Source organism: Amblyomma mixtum, chromosome 4 (assembly GCF_055824585.1).
Source record: "Amblyomma mixtum isolate Tamu chromosome 4, ASM5582458v1, whole genome shotgun sequence".
Lineage (NCBI taxonomy): Eukaryota > Metazoa > Arthropoda > Arachnida > Ixodida > Ixodidae > Amblyomma > Amblyomma mixtum.
In genome coordinates this window covers 74,881,474-74,905,969 of record NC_143015.1, presented here as the reverse complement: position 1 = coordinate 74,905,969, position 24,496 = coordinate 74,881,474, and the positions used below count along the sequence as shown (strand labels likewise).

The window sequence follows — 24,496 nt, the reverse complement described above, 5'->3', positions numbered from 1 at the left end:
CTTGTGTACTTCCATTTATATTCTTAGAAGTTTTGTAAAATCATTTTATGTTTGTTTGCATTAAGTCTGCCTATCAAGGACGCTTGAGAAGCTCAATATAAGTTTGTTTCATCATTGAAAAAAAAAACGCAGTGGTTACCTCCAGTAGCACAAAAGGAACTTACCAATTCATTTTAACATTTCTAGTACAATGCACTTCAGTGATACTGACCATGTCTTCTTACCGCATATTATCTTGCTCCCTAATCATCTGCGCTCTGAAGCGGGCCACAGTAGTTAAATTGCTTCGCATGGAAATTTAACGAGTTTAATTGTTATATCTTCGGACGGCACAGTTTATTTATTTCAAGATACCCCTAAAGGCCCTCTTCACGAGGGTATTACATAGGGGGTGGTAAAAATTACAAATTGTATACATAGAAGGAACATTTAACATGAGTAACAGGGCAAAAAAAGAAGCAAGAAAAGAGCAATAACTGGTAGTCAGCAACAATCGAAATGTGGCGGAACAACAACACGCAAAAAAAAAACAAAAATAAAAAAAAACAAAAATAAAAACATCAGAATAAACGGAACGAAAAGCGAAACTCAAACACATTACGGCGAACAGAACAGAACTAGAAGAAAACTACACATCGCTTTTATTTTTTAAAAGTTCATGAAATAATGTCGCGTTAGTTTCAGTTGCGATTGTGGAAGGCTGCCGGTTCCAATCAATAATGGTTTTCGGTATGAATGATTTGGAAAAACTTGAAGTGTGACATGTGATGCGTTTGATCTTGAAAGGATGGTCACGGCCTGGAAACACTGCTGTGGGTAAGTGAAAGAAATCGTCGTGAGGCAAAGGATGATGGTAAATTTTGTGAAAAAAGAGTTAATCGGGAGAGTTCACGATGATGGAAAAGGCTGTCAAGACCAGCACGAGCTTTTAACGCCGTGACGCTAGTAAAACGTGAGTAGTCGGAATAAATGAAACGAGAAGCACGGTTCTGCAGGGTTTCTATGTTATCTTTGATGTAGGCTTGATCTGGTTCCCATGTGGCGGAAGCGTACTCAATTTTAGGTCGAATTAGTGTAATATAAGCAAGTTTACGCACGTGTGCCGGAGCATGTCGACGGTTACGTTTTAAAAGGCCAAGAGAACGGTTAGCAGCTGCTAGAATGAAGTTAATATGACAGTTCCAGGTTAAGTCTGATTGAAGGTAAACTCCTAGATACTTCTAAGTGGAAGTTGTTTCAACTGTTATGTCATTAAGAGAGTATGTGGTAGGGATGCGATAAGAATTTCTAGTAAAGGAGACGAGCTTTGTCTTAGAGGAATTTAGGGTCATAAGCCACTGCTGGCACCAAGTGTTAATAGAATCGAGGTCAGTTTGTAAAGATTGTCGGTCAGAGTCGTTTGTAATGGTTCGGTACACAACACAGTCGTCAGCAAACAGTCTAATTTGTGAAGAAATGCAATTTGGTAAGTCATTAATAAATATTAGAAAGAGAAGGGGACCAAGAACACTTCCCTGGGGCACATCAGATGTGACATGCGCCAATGTAGAGTAAGAACCATTAACAGAAGTGAACCGAACGCGAGATGAAAGGAAGTCTTTGGGTGAATATTAAGATGCGATAGCTTGAGAAGTAGTCGATGGTGTGGAACCCGATCAAATGGCTTTGAAAAATCTAAAAACAAAGCATCGACTTGAATTGCTGCATCCAAAGAAGTAAATAAGTCGTTAGTAAATCCGGCGAGCTGAGTGTCGCAAGAAAAGCCCTTGCGAAAACCGTGCTGATATTTAAATATGATGTTATGATCTTCAAGATAATGAATGATCTGGGTGTGTAGGACGTGTTCAAGGAGCTCGGAGAAGGTGCAAGTCAATGAAATGGGTCAAATAGTTTAGAGGATCAGAGCGGACGCCAGATTTGAAAATTGGAATTACTTTGGCTATACGCCAGTCGTGAGGGATGGAGCCAGATGATAAAGACTATCTTTAAATATTGCTTTGGCAATGCACTTTGATACACCTGACACGCCAAAGGCGCCGAGCTCTCAGTATGCTCTACTTGGCGCTGAATTGTCTCTTCGCTTGTCTTCAATGGCCAGATGAGGGATATTTTGTTCACTTTTCTCGTTTTATGCACACAGCTGTGCTCCATACCCAATCATCCATCATGCAATCTAGCTCCGCTATGACAGATCTTCCTTACCAATTTAACAATGACACTGTTAGGTGCCAGGGGACGTGGGCGAGTCAAAAAGCACAAGATACGGAACCGCAGAGCATGCTCCAGCCGTCACACTTCGTTCAAATCCCAACACCCACATGAGCAGGTCCCCATTCGCAAGTGACGTATTCAATATTTCAGCGCTGGAGTGCAATAGCGCAAGATAGAGTTCCTAAATCTCCCTCTTAAATCATCCTGTTGTACTTGATTCCAGAGTACAACAATCGCATGGCACAGACAGTCCGTTTACTTCGCTTGCACCTTTCTCTGAGTCAGCTGAGGTGTCTTCCGCTCGAGCAGCCGGTGTCCGGCCCTATAGGCGCCCTTCTTTTTCCCTCCGACAGCCAGAGCCGGAGATGCTACTACACCGGAAACAAATTATCTTGCGACGGCACGACGCACCGGGCCGCAGGAGTTCTCAGCGTCTGCGGCTGGCTTCTCACGCGCTGCCCATAAATATGGACGCGCAGCGCCGCGGTCGGGACAAACCCAGAACAAGCCGACTCGGCGGCTCGCAACCACACGTGCTAGGCGGGTCCTTGCGGGGTCACTGCGTACCGCACTTACGTCTTTCACGCTCGGCAGCCAACCGGTTTCCGCTCTGCTCTTCCATGCGACGTCACGGCTCCCCTTACCATTCATTTAATTCTCTGTGTCTCTCCGGCAATATACGAGTGTGCCGACGTTTGTTTTGTTTTTCTTCTTATCCTAGCGTTCATCTTAGCGCCTTTCCGAGGCCCTCCACGGCCGCCGTCGTAGAAAAGCCCCATTGCGAAGGAAGCAGAGGTGACTTTCCCGTGGGTGGACGGCTCTTTGTCATTCTCTTGAGGTCCTGTTCTTTGTTTTTGAACCCCGCCCCTCTCCACGACAACAGGTCGCGTAGGTACAACAAAGATACTCTCGTCTCACGGTAGTCAGCTCGTGTCTCACGGGCGCAAGAAGTTTCGCACGTCGAGCTGCGGATGCAAACGAAGTGATCATTTGCGAAGATAACTGCCAGAGGTACTTCCTCAATGGTTCGTGGCGTTCGATGTCGTCCGTTGCCTGTTTGCGGCGCAATATGTTGAAATCAGAGGATATTTCCTTAATTTTTTAAAGTATGAACTTCTGTCAGTCTTTGCTTTATACGACCACAGAATTTTAATAGGAAAATCATCTTCAGGGATTGCAGAAAAATTATATCGGTTGTTTGGCACAACTTGTGAAAAACACCTATATTCCGCAAGACTATAGACATAAAGAAATGTGGTTAGTGCTGACACCTAGAACATATTGCATGGAACAGTCTGTCGTTATACTCTGCCAGTATTATTCAGTGACTTAAACCAAGAACTGTCTGACCCTTTTGAGTATTCAAATGACGCTTTTAAGCAATTTTTTCTAAGCAAGTGTATGTAATAATATTGCACGCATTTTGAAATCACATTCTTCGTCTTTTTCTCATAGCGGGTTATCTTTTTGTACTGCAATGGATATCGCTGCTTTTTACTTAGTGTATTCTATTTTTTTTGTCTCTTTGCTTTCTGGTTCTGCGAAAAAATGATATCCTGCCGCTAGTCTGCTGTACTGCCAAGTTGAAAAAGAGGGCAAGACCTTTGTCAGGCTTTCGAGTGTTTAAGTATTGTCTCCTTCTCTACTTCAGAGAAAATGGAGACACTTATTGATTGATTGATTGATTGATTGATTGATTGATTGATTGATTGATTGATTGATTGATTGATTGATTGATTGATTGATTGATTGAACTTCTAGCATCGCTAGGATACGCAGTTGTGCGGAGTGACACAGCATGCGCCTAAAGCGACGCAACATATATCATCTGCACATTCGTCTCCCCACACAAACCACTGCACAGACCACCCACTGACCAGGAAAGAAATCCTGGATCACTACTTGTACAAGCAAGAACGAGGACATTGTACGCACACCACTCAGCCAAAGCACCGCATATGGTACCCTGCCAAGCCGAGCCTCAGTCTTAAACTTAGCAGTGGGCTTTATTTGTCGGTTTTACGGGATCGCCCGGAATCAATATATTTGATTGCTAAAAGAAGTAAAAGAAAAACTCTTCATGACCTGTGACCTGCGCGGATGACTCTAGCGGCAACATTAAAAGTTCAGGTGATTTTAGTCAGCCATAAAATGAGACAAAGACATTTGGTTTTCATGACACTAGCTATAGCAGCTATGCACTCCTCGTATTTTCGAGCATTGCTTATGCAGTTCGATGAGGTAGGCGGTGTCGATAATGGGTTGTCGGTGACCACGTGACCTAGATTAGTATCCGAGAGCGCAGTTTCGGGTGGCTTCTCGCTTTCCGTACTTTTTCCCAGAGTGAAAGGTGGAAAGCCTAAGAAGATTTCGTTTTCTGTGCCCAAGTTCGGTGACAAACTTCGCGACAAACCTCGTTTCCACGTAGCGAGACAGGCGTCTGCGAACCCCAGTGCACTAAGCTTTCCTCTCCGAACTGCCGGCGACGGAACAGCATCGCGGCAGCTCCACAGCGCTGCATAAGTACGTCGTGATGCCGCGAGAACGGGAAAGTCAATTCGTTCCAATTGCATCTCATTTACGAAGCCGGCTGTCGCCGACAGAACGCTTGCGTAAGGCAGTCGGTGCTAGTACGATGCTATGCCGGGCATCCGTGTCGTCTATGCCGATTCGCCGACGCATGAATGCGCTGTTTTTCCTTCTATTAATGATGATGATGATGTCCTCAGGCTTAATGACACATTATTACGGGCGCTGTTGTTTCGTTAACCTCGTCTTCCTCTCGGCGACCTCAACGCTGCAGCAGGTTAAGGCAGGAAACAGAAGGTGATGTTGTGTTTTTGCTTCGGGCACCATCCCCTCGTTCCGGCGGAAGAATAAGCGGTAGACAACAAAAAATAAGACTGCCAGATAAAAGCACGAGCAACGGACGAAAAACTGCACCGATCCGGCTCGCGGCAGTGGTTTACGGTGACATGAACACATCGCAGAAATGACAATGACAACGAGGAGACAATGCCTGCGGGGTCTGTTTCCTTGAAGAGGAGGAACAGGAAACGGCTTTTTTCTTTATTTTTTGCTCTTTTCTGCCTTCAGGAAGAATACGAAACAATATTGGTAGTTAACTCCTAAAATTAAAGAGGCATTCGCGAAATAGTGTGCACTAGTGGGTCTGTTTTTCCTGGAAAAGGAGGCAGACTAAGCTCAATTTCTTTTAGATGTTCTGCTTTTAAGGGGCAATGAGAATGATTAATGGCAATGTATTCTTTAATGAATATGCCGTTATAGAAATGTCATGTCCAAGTGGACCTCTCGGTGTCTAACTGCTCGCTGCTCCTGCTGCATTGAAAATAGAAATATCATTTGCAACGAATAACATTTGTTATACAGAGTGATATTCGCTGTATTCAAGGACACTTGGTTTAGTAGTGATGCAGAGAAAGCAGCCAGTTCCAGATTACAGTGATAACACTTCGTTAAGAACAATGAACTATTTAAAGCAGATTCCACATAATCTCTTTAATGGCAGCAGTAATCATAACTTAATCGTTTTACATGTTTATTTCAAGGTCCGAAATAATTTTCGCCACCATACTTTCTCAGTGCCCATTCGTAATACTGAAACGGAAACTGTAAAAAAACTGGAGTCTGGTGATTGTAAAATACACTACCTGACGCAGAGAGCGGGCTGACGAAGCGGAGTTTGAGAGTGGTATTCAGGGGGCAAAGCTTTTATATTGTTAACACTTGCATTTTTGGGCGAAAGCACAGTTGAATGAAAAACAAATGAAATTAATGCGGCACTAACTGTTATACATATTGTTATTGTCAGTGATCTTTTTTTTACTGATGATCCATGAGCGGGGTGGAGTTGGGAAGAGAGGAATTAGCATTTCGTTCTCATTAGAAATGTGATGAGTTTTGGGAAGTAAGTTTGAGAACAAATCGTTTTCTTTCAGACGATAACAATCCCTGAGTAGCTTGGTTTATTGGGGTTTAACGTCTCCAAGCGACTCAGGCTATGAGGGATGCCGCATTGAAGGGCTCCGGAAATATCGACCACCTGGGGTTCTTTAACGTGGACTGAAATTTCACAGAGCACAGGCCTCTAGAATCTCGCCTCTATTGAAATTCGACCGGCGCGGGAATTGAACTAGCATCTTTCGCGTCAGCAGCCGAGCGCCGTAACCACTGAGCCACCGCGGCGGCTGCATGCACGCCCCCTCCGACTGAGTAGCAGGTGATTGATGTCAATAAAACCTAAGCATCATCTATGCACATGTTTGGCAATCTTCCGGGGCGACATGTTGTTGGGGTAAATGTGCTGTTCTCAGCTGCCCTCAGCATATGCATTTGATTTTCGTGGTCCTGTTCGTATCTGGTCCATTCCTCGTCTATGTTAGGCCGAAAATTGCACCCCTGTTTATGAGTGTTTTTATTTTTTTTAACATCCGGAATGAAAGAAACCGAAGCTTGACAGTGTATGCGCGTGTTCGGGCGCCTGTACCATCCTATGTTAACAAACAGTCTCGCGGGGGTGTCGACCGTCGCAGGATGCTTCAAGAAGAGGAAGGCTTTCGTGGTGTCGGTCGCGCTGCGCAATCGCACTGCGCAATCGCGCTCTCAGCAGCTCTTCCTGCATCGTTTCCCTTCCCGGGGCGCTCATTTTCAGCTGGCAAAAAAACACGCACCGGTTCTACTAGAGTCACTTCGTATACAGCACCGCCGAGATTAAGCAGCAAGACGACTGAGTTTTTTCTCGCGCTCTGCTTGTAACTGTGTCGCGAGCGAAGGTTGCAGCCCAGACTAAGACATTTCAAAAGTACGTGAATTGGGCGTAGTTGGTTGTTCACGATGGTGGCAACGCGCTGATCTTTTTACGAACAAAACAGACCCGGAGACAGCGCAAAGAACGGGAGCTGATAAGTCATTTCATTTTGAAGTGAAAAGCCCAAGCTACTACTCCGGAAAACTGATTTCAGTCGGTGATGCAGGGGTCATAAGTTTTGAGTCCCACAAATGGCGCTTGTGTCCTTCTGTATAAAAGGAAAACCTGCATCACTGATCAAAATCAGTGTTCATTTCGCGCTCTTTGTGCTGTCTCTTCGTTTCTGTTTTGCCCGTAAAAAGCTTAGCGCTTTGTTATCATCATGTCATGTTTTGTTTTCCCGAAAGGAATTACAAACGGGTCTACGAAGTATAACATAAGCATTCATAAGCTGCTTGTTTTTCATAAGAAAGTTCTTCGTGTCATATGCAAAAAGCCTCGCGACTTTCATTCCGCTACTCTTTTCAATGTGCTAAGAATCCTAAAATTGTCCGCGTTAATAAAGCACCGCTCATTGCCGACTGACAGAAGAAACGTAAAAAGTATTCGCGTTCTCTACTCGCTAACCTCACAAAACGCACAGCCCCTTACACAACTCGAGTCCCCGAGACTTGGTGTGTTCCTCACCTACGTACTAATTATGACCAGCAAATGTTATGCCACCGGCTGCCCTGACTACTGAATGATCTTTCCAGCAGTAATATTGTTATGCTCACTTGTTCCGCAAGAAATGTGTAGGAAGTGTTTTGGCACTCATGACTGTGTACAGTCTTACTTGTACTTTTTTTCCTTTCTTACATTTTTTTCACGCATTTCTGCTTATTGTGAAATTGTTATATGAATTTGCCTTTGGTCTTTCGTTCTTCTTTTTCGTTCTTGTTTAACAGGTTTCTCTTCTGCCCTGCTGCTGCCATTGTGAACGAATCTTCGGGCCAGTCAAGCTGCCTTCTTTGCAGCTTTTCCCTCATGTTTTCCAACACAATTTTGTACCTGCTTGTTTGTTGAAATAAATCAAATAAAAATCAAATCATAATGCGTCGGTTGCCATGGCTCGGTACATCTTGAGTTTATCAGTCGAGCTTAGCGTATGCGAATTCATATTGTGGTAGCAGCGGTTGAAAACCAAGCGAATGAAAACCAAGCTTCATATCGCTCCCCGTATATAGCTTAAAAGATGAAAAGGACTTTAGACCTCAGGGTCACTTTATAACATAAAATAATTAATGAATTGTTGAACGACTACAGAAACGCAAGAAGGTTCTATGAAAAGCTTCAGAACTCCAAAAACGAATCACGAATGGTGCAGTGGCTACAGCAGTAGCTTTTAATGAAATAAATCCTCTGCACTTCGAAGAAAGTGCTCGTTTCATGGGTGTTATTTTGATGTTAGACTACCTGTATATAGTGTTCAGTTTAATATTTTTTTTGTACTTGTGCCTTTTCACTATCATGTTTGACCTTGTTGTACCTCTTCGTTGTTTTGTCGTTTTTCTTCCCCGTATTCTACTTGCATCGAAATGAACTTATATGGCAATGCGCATGTCATTTGACAGTCTCTTCACGAAATGCTTATTTGTTATCAGCCTATTTGCCATGCTCTATCCGACTGCAGTGCGCATGTTTTTTATCTTGTGTATGTTATACTGGATATGCTATTGTTTTGTATAACTGTCCCATTATTTTGCCCACTCCTGTAAGAGCCTGATTAGGCTTACAGTATGCTTAAAAAAATAAAATAAATAAAATATTGGTTTGATTTGCCCTGTGCTTTTCTGCAAGCGTCTTTTATATGCCAGTGCACAAAAAGGCGAGCGTCTTACCAATTTACAGGCTTTCTTCATAGCTGGGTGATATCCAAACCCTGCGGGTACGTCTTACTAATTAGGAAATGATTTATTGACCTGCTCTCTTCTAAGCATTCAAAACATCAAAAGAGTGATTGATGCCGGTCTCTCTTCTACTGTAAGTGGTGGCGTACCTATTACGTGCTGTTGTTTTTATGGAGTGTTGTTTTATGAATGTGGATATCCTCAGTCCTACAGGCGAGCTAAGAAAGGGACCGACTAAAACTTTCATAAACAAAGCAACGTTCACTTAAATCCTCTTTTTTCTTTAAATCACCTCAAGGAAGCGGGCACGTTTTTCAGTCGAGAGCACGACCAGTGCTTCTTGAATCGGGTATTGAAATTTCACAACACGGGCAGATATTTCTGCCTCCCCGGATTCAAAGCGATAAGCAGAATCGCCGATCTAAATTCGCCTGAAGTTTCGTTGTCAGACATGGCGTCACGAGTTTAACCACCGTGGCTCAAAGAACGAAGTGGCTCTTTCTTTTGCAAGCTTCTCATCAGAATAGCACCTTTCTGATCAAACTGAAGCTGTAAGTAACAGAGAAGGTAGAACGATTCGAATGTTCTGAATAAACGGATGCTGAGAAACTGCAATCCTTTCACAGTCTATTTTTTTCCATTAGCCCTCGTGAAGGATCCTGACGTCGGCTTGCATCTAAAAAGCGTCACTAGGGACGACGTTGGTTCACAAATCCCGCCCATACCTCTCCCTTTCCAGTCCGCGACATACTGATATCGCCTGCGACGTGAGTAACCTTGTTGAACGTCAAAGAGGCTCGCAGATGTCAAGCCGCGTTTCGATCCCCTGAGGTCTATGTCACAACATGCATTACTTGTGGTGTGTTTCTTGTGGGTGAATAGAGGTGGGAGTAAAACACTCAGCTTTGTTCACAGCTAAAATTTTTGGAAAGTGGTCGCTTGGACCGAGATTCCCAACTGCAACTATTTACTCACTATAAGGTTTCGCGTTTGTGCCGGGTTAGTTCTTCCCCAGGTTATTATTTTAAGCCTGTAGGTCGTGAGAATAAAGCACATACGCTCCGAGGTAATAAATCAGTCATCCGAGAGGACCACACCGATCACTCTGAAGTGGGATACGACTCTGTCCCATTTACTTTCTGGATGACACACACACAAAAAAACGAAAATATCTCGAACTCATCGTTATAACCGAATGGTTGTCCATTCTCTTGGCAGCGGCCGTGCAAACAATGTTTTCCCAGTCATCCAATTATAAAAAAAAAATAATTGAACAGCTACACGAGCCAGCGACGAAGGTTAAAAAGCAACTGCTCGTATAGTGACGCCGCACGCAGACGTCGCTGTGCGTAGGACAGACGGTCACCACGTTCCTCTTTTCTTTTTTTTTATTAGACACTGCCCCCTCCTTCTCTACACGTGCTTCGGTGTCACTACGAGCGTTGTACCGAAGAGCCTAGGCACACAGTCCAGCCGCAGTGGGAAGCGCGGTTTCGAAACTCAGCGATTCGAGATCAATTTAAAACAATGCTTCCGAGAAATGGCGGATTTCTTATGGTCCTTCTTCTCGTCTACAGCCCATCAGTACTGAAGGCGACCTCATGTAAGTACAGAATATGCAGTTGGTTTATGTTCTTCAGGTTTTGGCAATGACCTAAATCAACGAACGCGTGACTTATGTTCTTCAGGTTTTGGCAATGACCTAAATCAACGAACGCGTGACTTATGTTCTTCAGGTATTGGCAATGACCTAAATCAACGAATGCGTGACTTATGTTCTTCAGGTTTTGGCAATGACCTAAATCAACGAATGCGTGACTTATGTTCTTCAGGTTTTGGCAATGACCTAAATAAACGAACGCGTGACTTATGTTCTTCAGGTTTTGGCAATGACCTAAATCAACGAATGCGTGACTTATGTTCTTCAGGTTTTGGCAATGACCTAAATCAACGAACGCGTGACTTATGTTCTTCAGGTTTTGGCAATGACCTAAATCAACGAACGCGTGACGTACGTCTATGGTGTACGTAACTTACATTCGTGAAAACTAGGCTTTTCGAAGTAATGTGTAGGGTGAATATGTGATTTGTGGGCATCTAATGGCCCTTAAGCCCTACAGTGAACTCAAAGCAGCGTCTTGTAAGCGCAAAATTTTAAAATTTTTAGGTTCTTTAGGTTTAGGCTATGACGTGAAACAACGATCACATGACATGCATGTTCGCTTATTGTGCACGCAACATCGATTCGTGAACATTAGGCGTTCTGAAGTAACGCACAATATGAATATGCAGTTTGAAAACATAAAAATGTCCCTTCAACCGGCGCTGCACATGCTAGCATAGGGATGTAGAAAGATGTACTAAGGGCTTTCACTTTTTTTTTAACTTATTGGGAGTGTCGACCTTCAGTTGAGGGCTTACTGGAAATGAGCAGTAACAATTCGTTTAACAGAAACAGGTGCACCAAACTAGTGCTTTATAAGTACAAAATGAACGCCAATGCCTTCGAACAAATGTTGAATGTTTTGTGCAGAACTAAATTATACGAGGGGTGCTGATTAAAGATGTCTCCTGACCCATTTTTATTTATCGCAAGATACTGGAACTGTACAGATTTAATGATATACGCCTCTGTGAGTTGCGTGCCAATTCGTAAATATTGACTAATGGCGGTCTTTTTTTTATTAATAAAGAATGAAATGACTCTCACTCCAAACATTTCTTAGGAGCTTGTGCATAATGTGTGCTACTAATTAGTATTATCATCTTATTGTTGGGAGATATCTGCACGAACGGTTTTCTACAGTACAGATTCCTAATCAGTAAACGCCGCAAGAAATGCAGCAGATGTTTTGCGCAGTTATTTCTGTGGTACTCATAGCAAGTTGTGCGCGCCATTGTCAGCTGATTCCCGCCAATCCGAATTTTAGCTCATTATTGCGGATGAAGCAGTTTTTTACTTACGGTGCTTTAAATGCTTTCTAAGCACATATCTCTGCGCCTCAAATAACAGCTTTCCGTTGCTTAAAAAAAGTAAGAAAGTAACTTGTGATAAAGGATAGAGCAAGCCATTATTCATATGATTATTCCAGTCCATATATTGTGGTGTACTTACTCCTACCTTCTTCAGTTACCACAGGCTGAGTGCATAAATATATATCTTTTTCTAGTACGCCGCCGCGGCGGCTCAGTGGTTATGGTGCTCGGCTGCTGACCCGAAAGACGCGGGTTCAATACCGGCCGCGGCGGCTGGAATTTCTTTGGAGGAGAAATTCTAGAGGCCCGTGTACTGTGCGATATCAGTGCACGTTAAAGAACGCCAGGTGGTCGAAATTTCCGGAGCCCTCCACTACGGCGTCTCTCATAGCCTTAGTCGCTTTGGGACGTTAAACCCCATTAACCAACCAACGATCTTTTTCTAGTGTTACCTTTTTACGTTGACTCATAGAAACCTATTTCACGTGGTATTTACAAATGAAATTGACAACTGGAAGGTATAGGAGAATTTTGTGTTGATCTTTCCTCTCAGTTTCGGGTCAATAAATTGAGAAAAGAAAAACACGAGAAGACATTTCAGCGCTGTCTAACGAAGGCTTCCATGTTAGTAGCATATAAAAGAAATAGCGAACAAAACTCAGAATTTCAAATATGTCTAAAAAACTGCGGTTGTATTCGCTGAAAAGCGTTAAGGTGGTCATGCATAAATTACTACTTTTATCTAAAATAAATTAATGTCATTTAGCACAGAGCCGCATTTCGTTTTCGAGTATTAATAAACTCTATAGCTTGCAGAGTGGAGTGTGTGGGGTTTAAAGGCATGAATCTGGGCGTTAGCTACCCGGGACAAGGTTATGCGGTCAATGCAGTGGTGGCCTCCGCATTAATTTCAGCCACGTGTCGTTTTCTAACGTGCACTGACTTCGCATATCAGGCGGTGGTTTTTGCATTTGATCTCTTTCGAAATGAGTCCCCGCGGCCCTGATTCAGCTGGGCGAGCTTGGGCTCGGCCGCAGAATGTATCTCTGGAGCCAACGGGATGGGGTGTGTTATGCCATACCGGATTAAAGAAAAGAATCTCCCCTGTTAAGGGCATGTCATTTTAAAGCCACATGGAACCCTTTTTTTTTCATAAGTGATCTTTCAGAGCACTTTCAAAAGCTCACTAGTTATACGTTTTAAGTCGCTGTCAAAGAAGGTAATATTGCTCTAACTCTGCCAACCTGCGGCTTAAGAAAAGAGTTTGAAACACGGTGCATACTGAAATCTCAAATTTAGCTGTCACAGAAAATTATGGACTCCAAGCGCTTCGACATTTCTTAGCATGTTATTCAAAGGCATTATAAGTAATTTCCTTGTTATATAAAGGCATATGATTTGAGTTCGTATTTTTGAGCCCATATTTTGCTAACCTTGTTCTTAGGTTTCATATTATTTAGGTTTCATATTCATATTAAGTTGTTCTGAATAGCGGAGTTAGTTTTTGCCAATCTGCCTATTTCAGTTGTCCTCAAATATTTATTGTCGAGCCTTCTTTGTTTTGATCTGTTTGTAATTTGCATTTTATTATACTCAACTTTGTATTGTGCTGATTGCCCACATGCTGCGGTCTTGTATTGAGAGCAGCAGTTCTGTAAATAAATAGGTAAGTAAATAAACATATAACCAACAAATCCGAGTTAACACAGAGCAATTTGTTATTTAAACATTTATTTTTGCTTCGTATTTTCGTTGACTTGCACTCGGTCGTTTGTATTACGTGCGCATTATTCTGCTAGAACAATAAATACTTCCGAGCAAAGACAACACTTGCGAAAAGAACGAAGACAAAGGGAGGAAAAAAAGCGAGAATAATGAGTTGTGACTAAACAACAGCAGCAGAAGGCCACCACACAAAGCAGTTATACATGCCTGACAAAATAAAAAGAGAGAAAAAAATTCATGAGTGTCACCGCCACAAACATCCTATAAAAAACAGTTCCTCGCTCCGAAAAGACAGCAGATGATGTGCTTAGACATTTCGAATCAGCTAAAAAAATACGCTTCGCCAATATCTGTCCACGTTGGTATTCGCTCCACAAGTAAATTTGTTTATGGTTACCTTCCGCAAGTACCTACTTTTCTACGGCACTGTGCAAAGCTAAGTGAATGCCGTGGCATTCCGTAGAGGCTTGCAGTGCTGTAGTTCATAATTATTAGCTTGATTTTAGCATAGCTCCTTTTGTCAGCATTGGCCAGGCGTTCGAAACCTTACACGGTGCGCAAACGCATTGAGCTCACACCTGCTGGTATTTTTTTTACATAGTGCGATGGTTTTCGGATGACCTCCTATTAGGGATATGGAAATTAGTGCTAATTTGCGTTCAATATGCCCGTAACTATGTCCTCTTTCGTGTCACCTTCCGCAAGTACCTACTTTTCTACGGTACTGTGCGAAGCTAAGTGAATTCCGTGGCATTCCGTGGAAGGGGGCAATGCTGTAGTGCATAATTATTAGCTTTATTATCGGCTTTAAAGTCCCAAACAGACTCTGGCTATGAGGGACGCCGTACTGAAGGGCTCAGGAAATTTCGGCCACCTGGGGTTCTTTAACGTCCACTGACATCCCCCAGTACACGGTCCTCTAGAGTTTCGCCTCCTTCCAAATTCGACCGCCGCGGGCAGTATCGAACCTGCGTCTTTCGGGTCAGCAGCCGAGCACCATAACCACTGAGGCACCGTTGCGGCTGCGCACAATTAAAAAATTTTCTGGTATCTGCGACATACGAGCTCTCGGTTTAACAGTACCTGCGAAAATACTTTTATTTCATATTCTTTTTGTCAGTTTTGGTGTTTTATGAACATAGCTCCTTTTGTCAGCATTTGCCAGGCGTTCGAAACCTTACACGGCAAAATTCGTAAATTGGTTATTGAGGAAAGGAAATGGCGCAGTATCGGTCTCGCATATCTCGGCGGACACCCCAACCGCGCCGTAAGGGAAGGGAGGAAGGTGCGAGTGAACGTAGAAAGAGAGAAAGAGGTGCCGTAGATGAGGGCTCCGGAATAATTTCGATCACCTGGGGATCTTTAACGTGCACTGACATCGCACAGCACACGGGCGCCTCTTGCGTTTTGCCTCCATCGAAACGCGCACGAACGCATTATTGGCGTCACACCTGCTGGTAATCTTTTTTTACATAGTGCGATGGTTTTCAGATGACCTCCTATTAGGTATATGTTAATTAGTGATAACGTGCGTTCAACATGCCCGTAACTATGTCCGCGTTCTTATCGCGCACCATATATTTGAAGTCTTAGCATGGAATAAGTAGCCCTCTAGCAGTTCATCCTCAACTATCTTGGTCAAATGTTTAGGGGAATACCCCAAGATGGAGTAGATTTGTAGTAAGGGAGTAATTACTCATTGACGTTCACCTGAGCGCAGCCGTACGGCTACAAAGGAAAGCTATACGGCTTTCTCAGAAACTTCGTAGTTAAAGAAAAATTAGTCCTGGTCCGGGGTTCGAACCTCGGAACCACTGCTTCACCAGAGCAGTCGCTCTACCAGCTTTCCTTCGTAGCCGTATGGCTCCGCTCACGTGGACGTCAATGAGTAATTACTCCCTTATTGCAAATCTACTCCACCTTGGGAGATTCCCCTAAACATCTGACCAACACAGTTCCCATTTCGAGTTATTGATCAATTCGCTCTCGCCCTACCATAATCTTGCCGTCCCGGTTAGCTCAATTGGTAAAGCGAATGTTCCGGTGAAGCGGTGGTCCCGGTTCGAATCCCCGACCAGGACGAATTTTTCTTTAACTACAAAGTTTCTGAGAAAGCTTTATAGCTTCCCTCTGTAGCCGTTTGGCTGCGCTCAGGTGGACATAAATGAGTAATTACTCCCTTATTGCTCAACTATCTTGTTACGGATGTATTTGACATTTCTTTTTTATTTTAATAAACAAAGTTATGAACTGGCTATGTGCCACACTGCCATGTGATAGGGACCATGAACGGATTAAAGCCAGTATATAGACAATTTCTTCACACTCCTAAGCGTCAGCTCGGGCATAAGAGTAATAAATCTTTATATATGGTGCAGCTTCAAAATATATTTATAACGCCAGAATAGGCGTGTGTTCCGCAAATTAGGCGATATACTGTCAAGTAATCTTCAACTTATTTAAAACAGCCATGATTGATACCTACCTAGTGTAGTATAAGGCAGTTTTTGTGGGGCGTTTGAAATGGTCCCGAGAGCACAATGCCGACTATGTCAGTCTGGTGTCATGCACTCATGGTCGTTGCAAAGCCTTGATATGTTTTTGAGCTACATCACAGAGCAAAAATGAAGTTCAAGTTGAAACCGATTATAATATAGCACACTCTTTTATGACCACTGAAATGTATATCTTCGTTTGTGTGGTAAAAAAATCTTCTATCAAGAAGCGAAAGGTAGGCTGGAAGAGAATGATTTGGATCTTTAGATTTGTGATGTTTTAATTCCGGAAGCATGAAGGCAGCAGTTTAATCTTTTGCGAAAAATTTTATTCAGGAGATAGTCTTCCGTAATGCCTTTCAGAAACATACCCATCCACTGAGCATACCATGCGAAAGAGAGGGCTTATATCCGCTGAATTGGTTTTGTCGCATTAATTGCCAGCAGATACTTAACTTTCCGAAATTGTGTTATGGAATGTTTTAATGAGATAATAATTTTTGGTGCATATTTTTCTGTCAAGATTTCAGTCCTGCTGCGTATTCTATGCACGGGTTCCTTGTTATCACAAAAAAAAGTGCCACGATCTTGGCGCTAACAAATCCGTGGCTTTGAAGAAGTTTCTTTTATACAGCCTTAAGCGAGGAAAAGTAAACTAGCGGCATTTTTCTTTCTAAGTGCACGATATAAGAACATTAATTGAGAATGCATCAAGATTGTCTTGAGGTTCAATCGCACATGGAGTACTTAAATTGAGGTGGTCAACTTTTGAAGCAAACTTTTAACTTTTAAATTCATTCAGTCGATATTCTGGTGACAAGGAGATAAGATTTTCTGGAATTTTCTTGCGTATAAGTTCAAATCAATATTGACAGCGGGGTAAAACTCATTTAAAATGGCGCTGTAGTTGGTACGCTGTTGCGATATAATAAACCAGCGCATGTAATTTACGTTCAATTCAAAAACTTAGATAAAGTTAGATAAAGTTTCACTAGACATCCTAGAACTTGCGCAGTCATAAACGCCCCACAAGTGGGCTTGCGTAGATCTTAATGTTTAGTTAATTATTTTAAGGTTTGATAGTATGTACAGGGATAGCAGTAAGTAGGCCGGTGTCTTCCTTCAGCATAATACCATGTTTCCTAAAAATATAGGCCGAATTTTTCTTCCTCCTTCTTTATTGTTTAGCTTTGAGCTGTGCAAGAACGTAATGGCTAATAATAAGCATTATGTGTTTAAACAACATGATGTGTAAAAAATGGGAAATCCATATGCGGCAGAATACGTGATGACGTCATTATGAATATTGTCTAAGAAGTGGGTTGAGGTTGAAGGCGGCCGGCATATTCCTGAAACAGGGCACACTAACCCTGGAAAATCAATTTGGCAGCATATTGCTTGAAAGTCCCGTAATTACTTTCGCGGAAGATGTGCAATTCCGATAGAAGCGGGAAGGAAATTCACCATTTCAATGAGAGTTCAAGGCTATGCCACATACTTTTTGAAAAGCTAACGAGGGGATCACAGTGGGCCGTCACATTGCTGTACAACGTACCAGAAACCTGCAAAAATACAATGACGTCACATATACAACGCACGCCAATAAGCTGCACGCCCGCGTTTGCACAGTGTTCCCATTCTTGCGGCCTTCAGTGAAAGCTTTTCCCGTCATTGTCTGACCATGAAAACTGCAGCAAAGAGTCTACTACTTCACTGCTGTATTAGTCGCCGGTAATTGGAGTGTAGACTAATCAAAGGATATTTTTAGCGTTTTGCCTGTCTATCGGGTTTGAAAAGAGCAAAAGTGATTTTCTGCGTTTTCTTGCGTATCAGAATACGCGCAAAAACTCAGAGCATTTACGACTCGTCTCAGTCATTGTCTTATTAAACCAGCAGCAAACCTATCGCTTAATATCCGGCCGTCTTCAGCGAAAAATTCACTTAAAAAACGCACCTGAAGCCGCCCACCAGAATTAAATACTTTAGCTGCGTCTTGGGTTTGCGGCGTCAAACTGCCTCATAGGACGAATCCTGCCGGCCCACGGTTGTCAAAGTCTCAAGGGATTGGTTAAATTAGTGCAGTAATGACTGAACAACAGAGTCTTGGAAATTATATATTCAGGATGGTTTGTATTTAATTATATATTGACTGTTTTGTTTCAAAAAAGAGCTACTAAATGTGCGATGCGCTTATCATCAGCAAAACCCTCGCTTTCACTTATTCTGCAACTCAATTTTTCGCTGTCTGGATATGGAGCATAAAGATATCAAGCATTGTTACCAAACTTGCTCTTGTCAAAGCCATCGATTTATAAAAATAACCTATTACCTAATGACCTAAATATGTTTTGAGGGCAACAACAACAAGAAGTGCGAATCTTACAGAACATCTTGAAAAAGTAGGCGCAAACGTTGTGGACAAGAGCCTGTTCGATGGCAATTCGCCGTAAAGAGCGAGAACAATTGACTTCAATGGTTGTGAACACAACGACCAGGACTTATTTAACCTTACTGGGGAAACGTGACGCCAGCGAAAAACTCTCCGTTAAATTAGGAATTTGTTGGTCAACAAGAAACAGAAATTGTTCCGTAAACCGTAGCGTATGTTGCTAAACAGTAGAGGTCAAGGAAGAAGTTCACACGGAGTTCTAGTAAAAATTTTACCATTAATGAAAATATTCAGGGACATACAGAGCGAAACTATTCAAGCTGTTTTCAATGCAGACAGACAGAAAATGTTCAATATCGCCGAACTTTGTGATTAACACGACTTTTCATACCTAACCAGTCTGGACAAAAACATTCTTTTTTTTCAACGGGAAAAACTTTTTGAACGCATTTCTTCATATATCGTAAGATTTCGCTATAACAGTCAACATACCTACAGATCTGACCTCGGCAAACTTGCATTTTTTTACACCATGAACTGGTGCGCGAGTTGGACAGGCATGGTTCTTGTAAACCAGCGCAACGGCTGGAAGCCAAACAAGGAAGGGACAAAACACAGAGCTTGCGAGAATCTACACATGCTGCATTAATAGCTGACCAAAAGTAAAACATATAAATAAATATATGCTACATTTCGTTAAAGAATAAAAAGACTGGACTGCAAAAGTTTCGGGATTAAAACACAGTTAACCACCAGATCATGTCATGCCTTACGAATACCTTGGTGTCTTTCCCGCTGAAATATGTCTTTCCGACTGAAACCTGTGATGTACTTAATATATAGTGATATGGCGTGGAAATTGTGGCATGGTATTTCTCAACATATATAGACGTCACAAAAGCTGGTCAGGATTTTGACCTTCGTATTGGTACGTTTTGGCGGGGTTCCAGAGTTAAAGTAAGTTCATTCATCCCACTTATCTTGACCCTACAATTCGGCTGCAGGAACGAGCATCAAGAATCGTTGCACGTTTACGAATTACAGGGCACCTTTTCCCATCAACTCCTGCCGGAAAATTTTTAGCCCGTGTACATTCTGAAGCGCTCTGTGTAATTTATGCATTAGCCTGGAATCATGTCGTCCATAAGGTATTCTTTATAACTCCCCCCGCCCCCCCCCAACCACACACACACACATATACAAAACAGAAGAGTCCCAGATGGCAGCCAGGCGTACTAGCCTGCTTGTCAAAAGGCCGGGAGGAAAATGTAATACTCTTTAACAGCCGCTTGTGCGGAATGGCACTACTGACTATATCCTAATACGAACCTAGTGTATTCAAAATTAAGAAAGCCAAGAGTTCTTTCCTAGCTTTGACGACCACTTTCGAGCAACGGCACTGCTAACTATGCCAAAGCAAAAAAAAATTCGTTTTTAGTACAATATAACGCAAGCAGCCAATTGAGCAGCCTGAATTTTCAATGCCGGAAAAAGTCTGCTTAGTTGCTGGGAATCAAGTCGCAGTAACAACATTGCGTTCATCGATTACGTTTCAAAAGACAACAAACACTGTCTCATAAATCGTCGATCTGCTTCCAGACACTCCAGTGAATCTGGACGATATTCGGTGTTCGCCAAAAGTGCGTAAACTTAACCCACATTCCGGAAAGCGTCGTCTGAAGGGTGGGACGCGACAAAAGGCGGCAGACGAGCCTGCGGACACACAACCACTTTAAAACAACAAGGCAAATTGGGACATAAGACATGATTACAGGTTCCCCAAATAATCGGTTGGATAAACGTTACAGAACATCTGGATCAGAAGCCGTCTGAGTACCCGTTTCCTCCTCTCAGAGTGAAGGTTTAGATCCAGCGTGGAAATAGAAACCAAAAAAGCAGCCCACAATTGTTATCCTGACGCTACTGGATACGTCATGGTTAAGTCTTTCATTGTTCAAGACAATTTTATAAACATCTCCTGTGACGTTCAAAGGACTTATTGGCAGACTTCACGGCTTTTTATTACAACACGGGCTTAAAAATACCATCATGGCTCCACTTGTTCGAGTCCCTCGTTCAAAAGCCGTCCGTATGCACAGCTTGAAAGTATTGACCTAGCGAAAGGGAGGAGCTGCCTTCAACCTCATGCAACATAACGAAAATGTATTCTAAATATCATAAAATCTGATTTCTTTTCAGCAGTGCGAATGCATTGGTTACCGCGCACCTATGCTCATGCATCTTAGGCAGTCAGAAAAACCACAAAGCACACCTTTACCGGACAGTATGTCTCATTCATTTTTTCTGCAACATGCATCCGTAAATGAAAGTATATGCAGCATCAATTTTATAGCAGCAAACTTCATTGTATGGCATTGCAGTTCAGTAGAGTTTGACGTATGAAGAGCATGGCTAACATTTTTCCGTCGCCCCAGGAAACTTTGCCCAGTCCTGCATAGCCTTCTCTCGGCCTTTCTAAGCTCTCCCGACATAATGGAGTGCTATGTAGCATCGAAACAGATTCTGTAATGTGTCCTTCGGAATAGCGCTATTGAGCAATCACGAGAGCAGGTAATGCTTCTTTGAAAAAAGGCCGAGTTCGTTGTTGGCACTTTCTGACCCATAACGGTGAAATCCAAACGAGGTTTGGGGAGCATAGAAGTGTTGAGGATTCGCCGCATGCTGAGGGTTTACATGACCTGTGAGGGAAGGCTTGTCATTCCCTTAAACGATCAGGATTCTGTTCAACCACTCAGGTCAATGGATTTGCCTAGTGTTAGTAAAGAGGCATTCTTCCATTTCCTTTTTTTAGAAGATGCATCAACATGATGGGGAGAGTACAACTACAGTGGAGTGCACTAAGTTGTGGCGAACCAGGCTGAATTGAATGAACTTTCTTTCTCTTAGCCTTGTTTGTGAGTTTGTGTAATGAAGTGTAGGCCTCTAACAGATGTAAAACTTTTTTATGAACAGAAAAAACGTAGCGTACAAATTCCAGTTCCGTAATAGGCCCGCTGCGGCTTCTGAGATGGAAAGATAATCTTTTACGCTAATGTTACCGTTCATCGCAATAAGCGTATTTAGGAGTGGTGCGCCTGATGTAAATAATTTATTGCGCTTGCTTTTTGTATGGCATTCAGAGAAATATCGCCGAAACTGTAGCGAAGTCTTGTGATGGTGTCTATTACAGAGAGCCGGGGCCTTGTTAGGAACATCGAGTCAATTATTCGTCTAATAGAATGCAGCGCGAAGCAGTCATTCAACCACCACATGGCACTTGATCCGGTATTGATTCCGGTTCATTTTGCAAAGCTGTAATGGGGATGGAGTGGATGAAAAAAAAGACTAGAGTGAAAGATGTGCTGAAAATCAGCATGCTAGCCGCGCATCGCGGCAACACTAGTGCCGAGAATGTTTCGGTTAAGAAAAAGGAGGAAAGAACTAGGGCTATTGCGATAGGCAGCTCTTTAATAATGTGCCGAAAAATATCTTATGAGCACAAAATGCCGTTATAACATGATCTTGGGATCTTCATGTTGATAATACAGCTGCCAAAATTTCAAGAGTAGTAGGTATCCTGTCCAAGTTTCGGTAGTACTTTCCACAACGCATGAAAAAACTTTTGTACGACTCTTTGTTCACCAGTGTTATAACTTATTGCTTCTTAGTCTGGGGTACAACCACCGTCTCCAATACTACAAAACTCCATGCACTACAGAAAAAAGCAGTTCGTGCAGCTAACAACATTCCAAATGATGCACACACCAAACTTATCTTTGAGGCATTACGCATTGTGCCTATTATGCAATTGTACTCTGTCCTGCTGCGTAAAACGTACACATCAAATATTAATAAAGGAACTGCATTTCTCGCTGATTTGTCTAGACTAATATGCAGAGAACACCCCTACAATACGCGCATTGGAGACAACTGGTATTAACCGCGAACGCGAACTAACTACAGCAGACAAATGCTGTCCTACGATATGCTGTCCCTTTTAAACAATTTGTGAAAAACTGTAATTAGTGAAGAGTAACAACATATCATTTCTTTCTTTACTGTACTAACTCAGCCTGCTGTTATGCCTTCCCTCTTGACGGGAATATTTGATGGTTATGTGTTTTTTGATGCCCTGAACATGTTTATTTTCGATGCAATGTGCTCTTTATTTAAATATGTCACAGGCATAACATGTACTGTAGCGTTGTGTGATTGTGGGTTTTTGTGCACAATCTAGTTGCTGTAGGGGCGGAGACCTCCGTCAACCCTCTATAGGCTTTTTGTCCCCGCTCCTATCATTCTTGATGTGAAAATAAACCTGATTGATTGATTGAGATGACGAAATTAGAACGAGAAAAAAATCCTGCAGTGGGGTTAATTTTTTAGAAAAATCACATTCGAAGTACCGATCGAATTTTGCCGAATTGAAAAGTTCTGAGCAGTGTTCACGCACCTCCACAACAAACGCTGCTAAGCATGCATTTACGAAACTACCGAGTTCCCGAACTGGCTTGCATATCAGTACCCAATTATTATTTATTTCTAGATCATCTCTATGATTTGTTGTTTTGTTGCATTGTTGTTTTTGCTTGTCGAATCCTGTAAGTTAATGTTTGGCGGGGACACTGCAGGTCTGCATTATTATAGAATGAGACGTGTGGCGTGGTCCGAGTATAAGTCACTGCACGCTGAAGACAAAAGCTTTCTTGTGAAACGACCACAAAACGGCGTTGTAACCCCGCTCTGATCTTATGTAGCAACTACTAAAACTGTTTCGTACAGTATTTATGTTGCTGGAAAAATATAACCGGACCGGACACTTGCACCAGCAGTGTGCCATTCAGTGTCCTTGATATTTATAGCAATTGCTATTTCATCCTGTGCAGCACTCATGAAACTATACTGTGTGCCCCCACACCGGGGGGGGGGGGGGGGGGGGGGGGGGAAGGGGGGGGGAAGGGGGGGGGGGGGCGAGGCACACATGCGTCCAGGAAGCATTTTTATTACTGTGTGCCTCCAGCCACATGTACTTATGAAGAACTTGTGTACGTTTCAGCATCCTGTGCGAGTGAAACTTTGCCGGACTTCTTGGATCTTAGAGAGGTAAGAGTTTCGTTGTTTTGTGCTGTACGGCAGTGGTCTCAGATTCTATGTTTTGTTCTTAACGGCTTCCTAGAAACCCCAATCGCCAAAAAGTTATTGCAACAGTAACGAGGAATATCTGCGCACAAAAGCTACTATATTGTGCTCTGCGTCCTATTCTGTTGTCCGCCAGCAGTGATGACTTGATCAGGCCCAGACTGCCTGTATTATTCGAGACATGTATAACGTGTGTTTATGACCATCAGGCGTGATAGCGAGCTTCCGTGGCGTTGAAACGAAAATACGACGTAAACTTTTAGCTAGCAATGCTTAGACCCGGAATGCAAATAGGAAGCAATGCGCGAAAAATACTAGTTCATGAACTCTACATAGTCGATGAACAAAATGCAGCGTAAGATAGGAAGAACTGACACCTGCAAGGTGAACCTAGTTGCAACGCAAAACATCATAAGCCATACGTCACTTGCGGTGAAGCTGTCGTGTATCTAACATACCCTCATCATGAGGGGACAAGTATATCGGCCAGACCAGGAGATGTTTGAACGAGTGGCTAATGGAACATTCTCGAAACGTTTGGAACGGGTGAGGAGGATCGCTTGTCGATCATGTTCTCCCTTGCGAGCCGAATAATTGTAAGTCTTTCCTTGGGAAATGTGCTGCGACAGGAAATAGTAAACATAGAATAAGAAGGCAAATGGTTTATAGGGGTTTAAGTCCCAAAGCAGCTCAGGCTATGAGAAACACCGTAGTGAAGGGCTCCGGAAATTTCGACCACCGTGGGATCATTAACGGGCATTAACATCGCACAGTACACGGGCCTCTAGAAATTCGCCTCCATCGAAATTCGACCGCCGCGACCGGAATCAAACCCGCGTCTTTCGGGTCAGCTGCCGAGTGCCATAACCACTGAACCACCGCGGCTTCTAAAAAAAAGAGAAAT

At 42.8% G+C, this 24,496-nt stretch overlaps 1 protein-coding gene across 1 annotated transcript in view; it reads left to right on the top strand.

The window, feature by feature from the left end:
* The window catches only part of LOC149347052 (uncharacterized), a 58,055-nt gene that overhangs the window by 1,686 nt on the left and 31,873 nt on the right, over positions 1-24,496 (top strand). Inside the window, exon 2 of the mRNA XM_089541474.1 lies at positions 23,510-23,556. Coding sequence (XP_089397600.1) covers positions 23,510-23,556 — 47 coding nt within the window. The remainder of the gene's footprint in view (positions 1-23,509; positions 23,557-24,496) is intronic.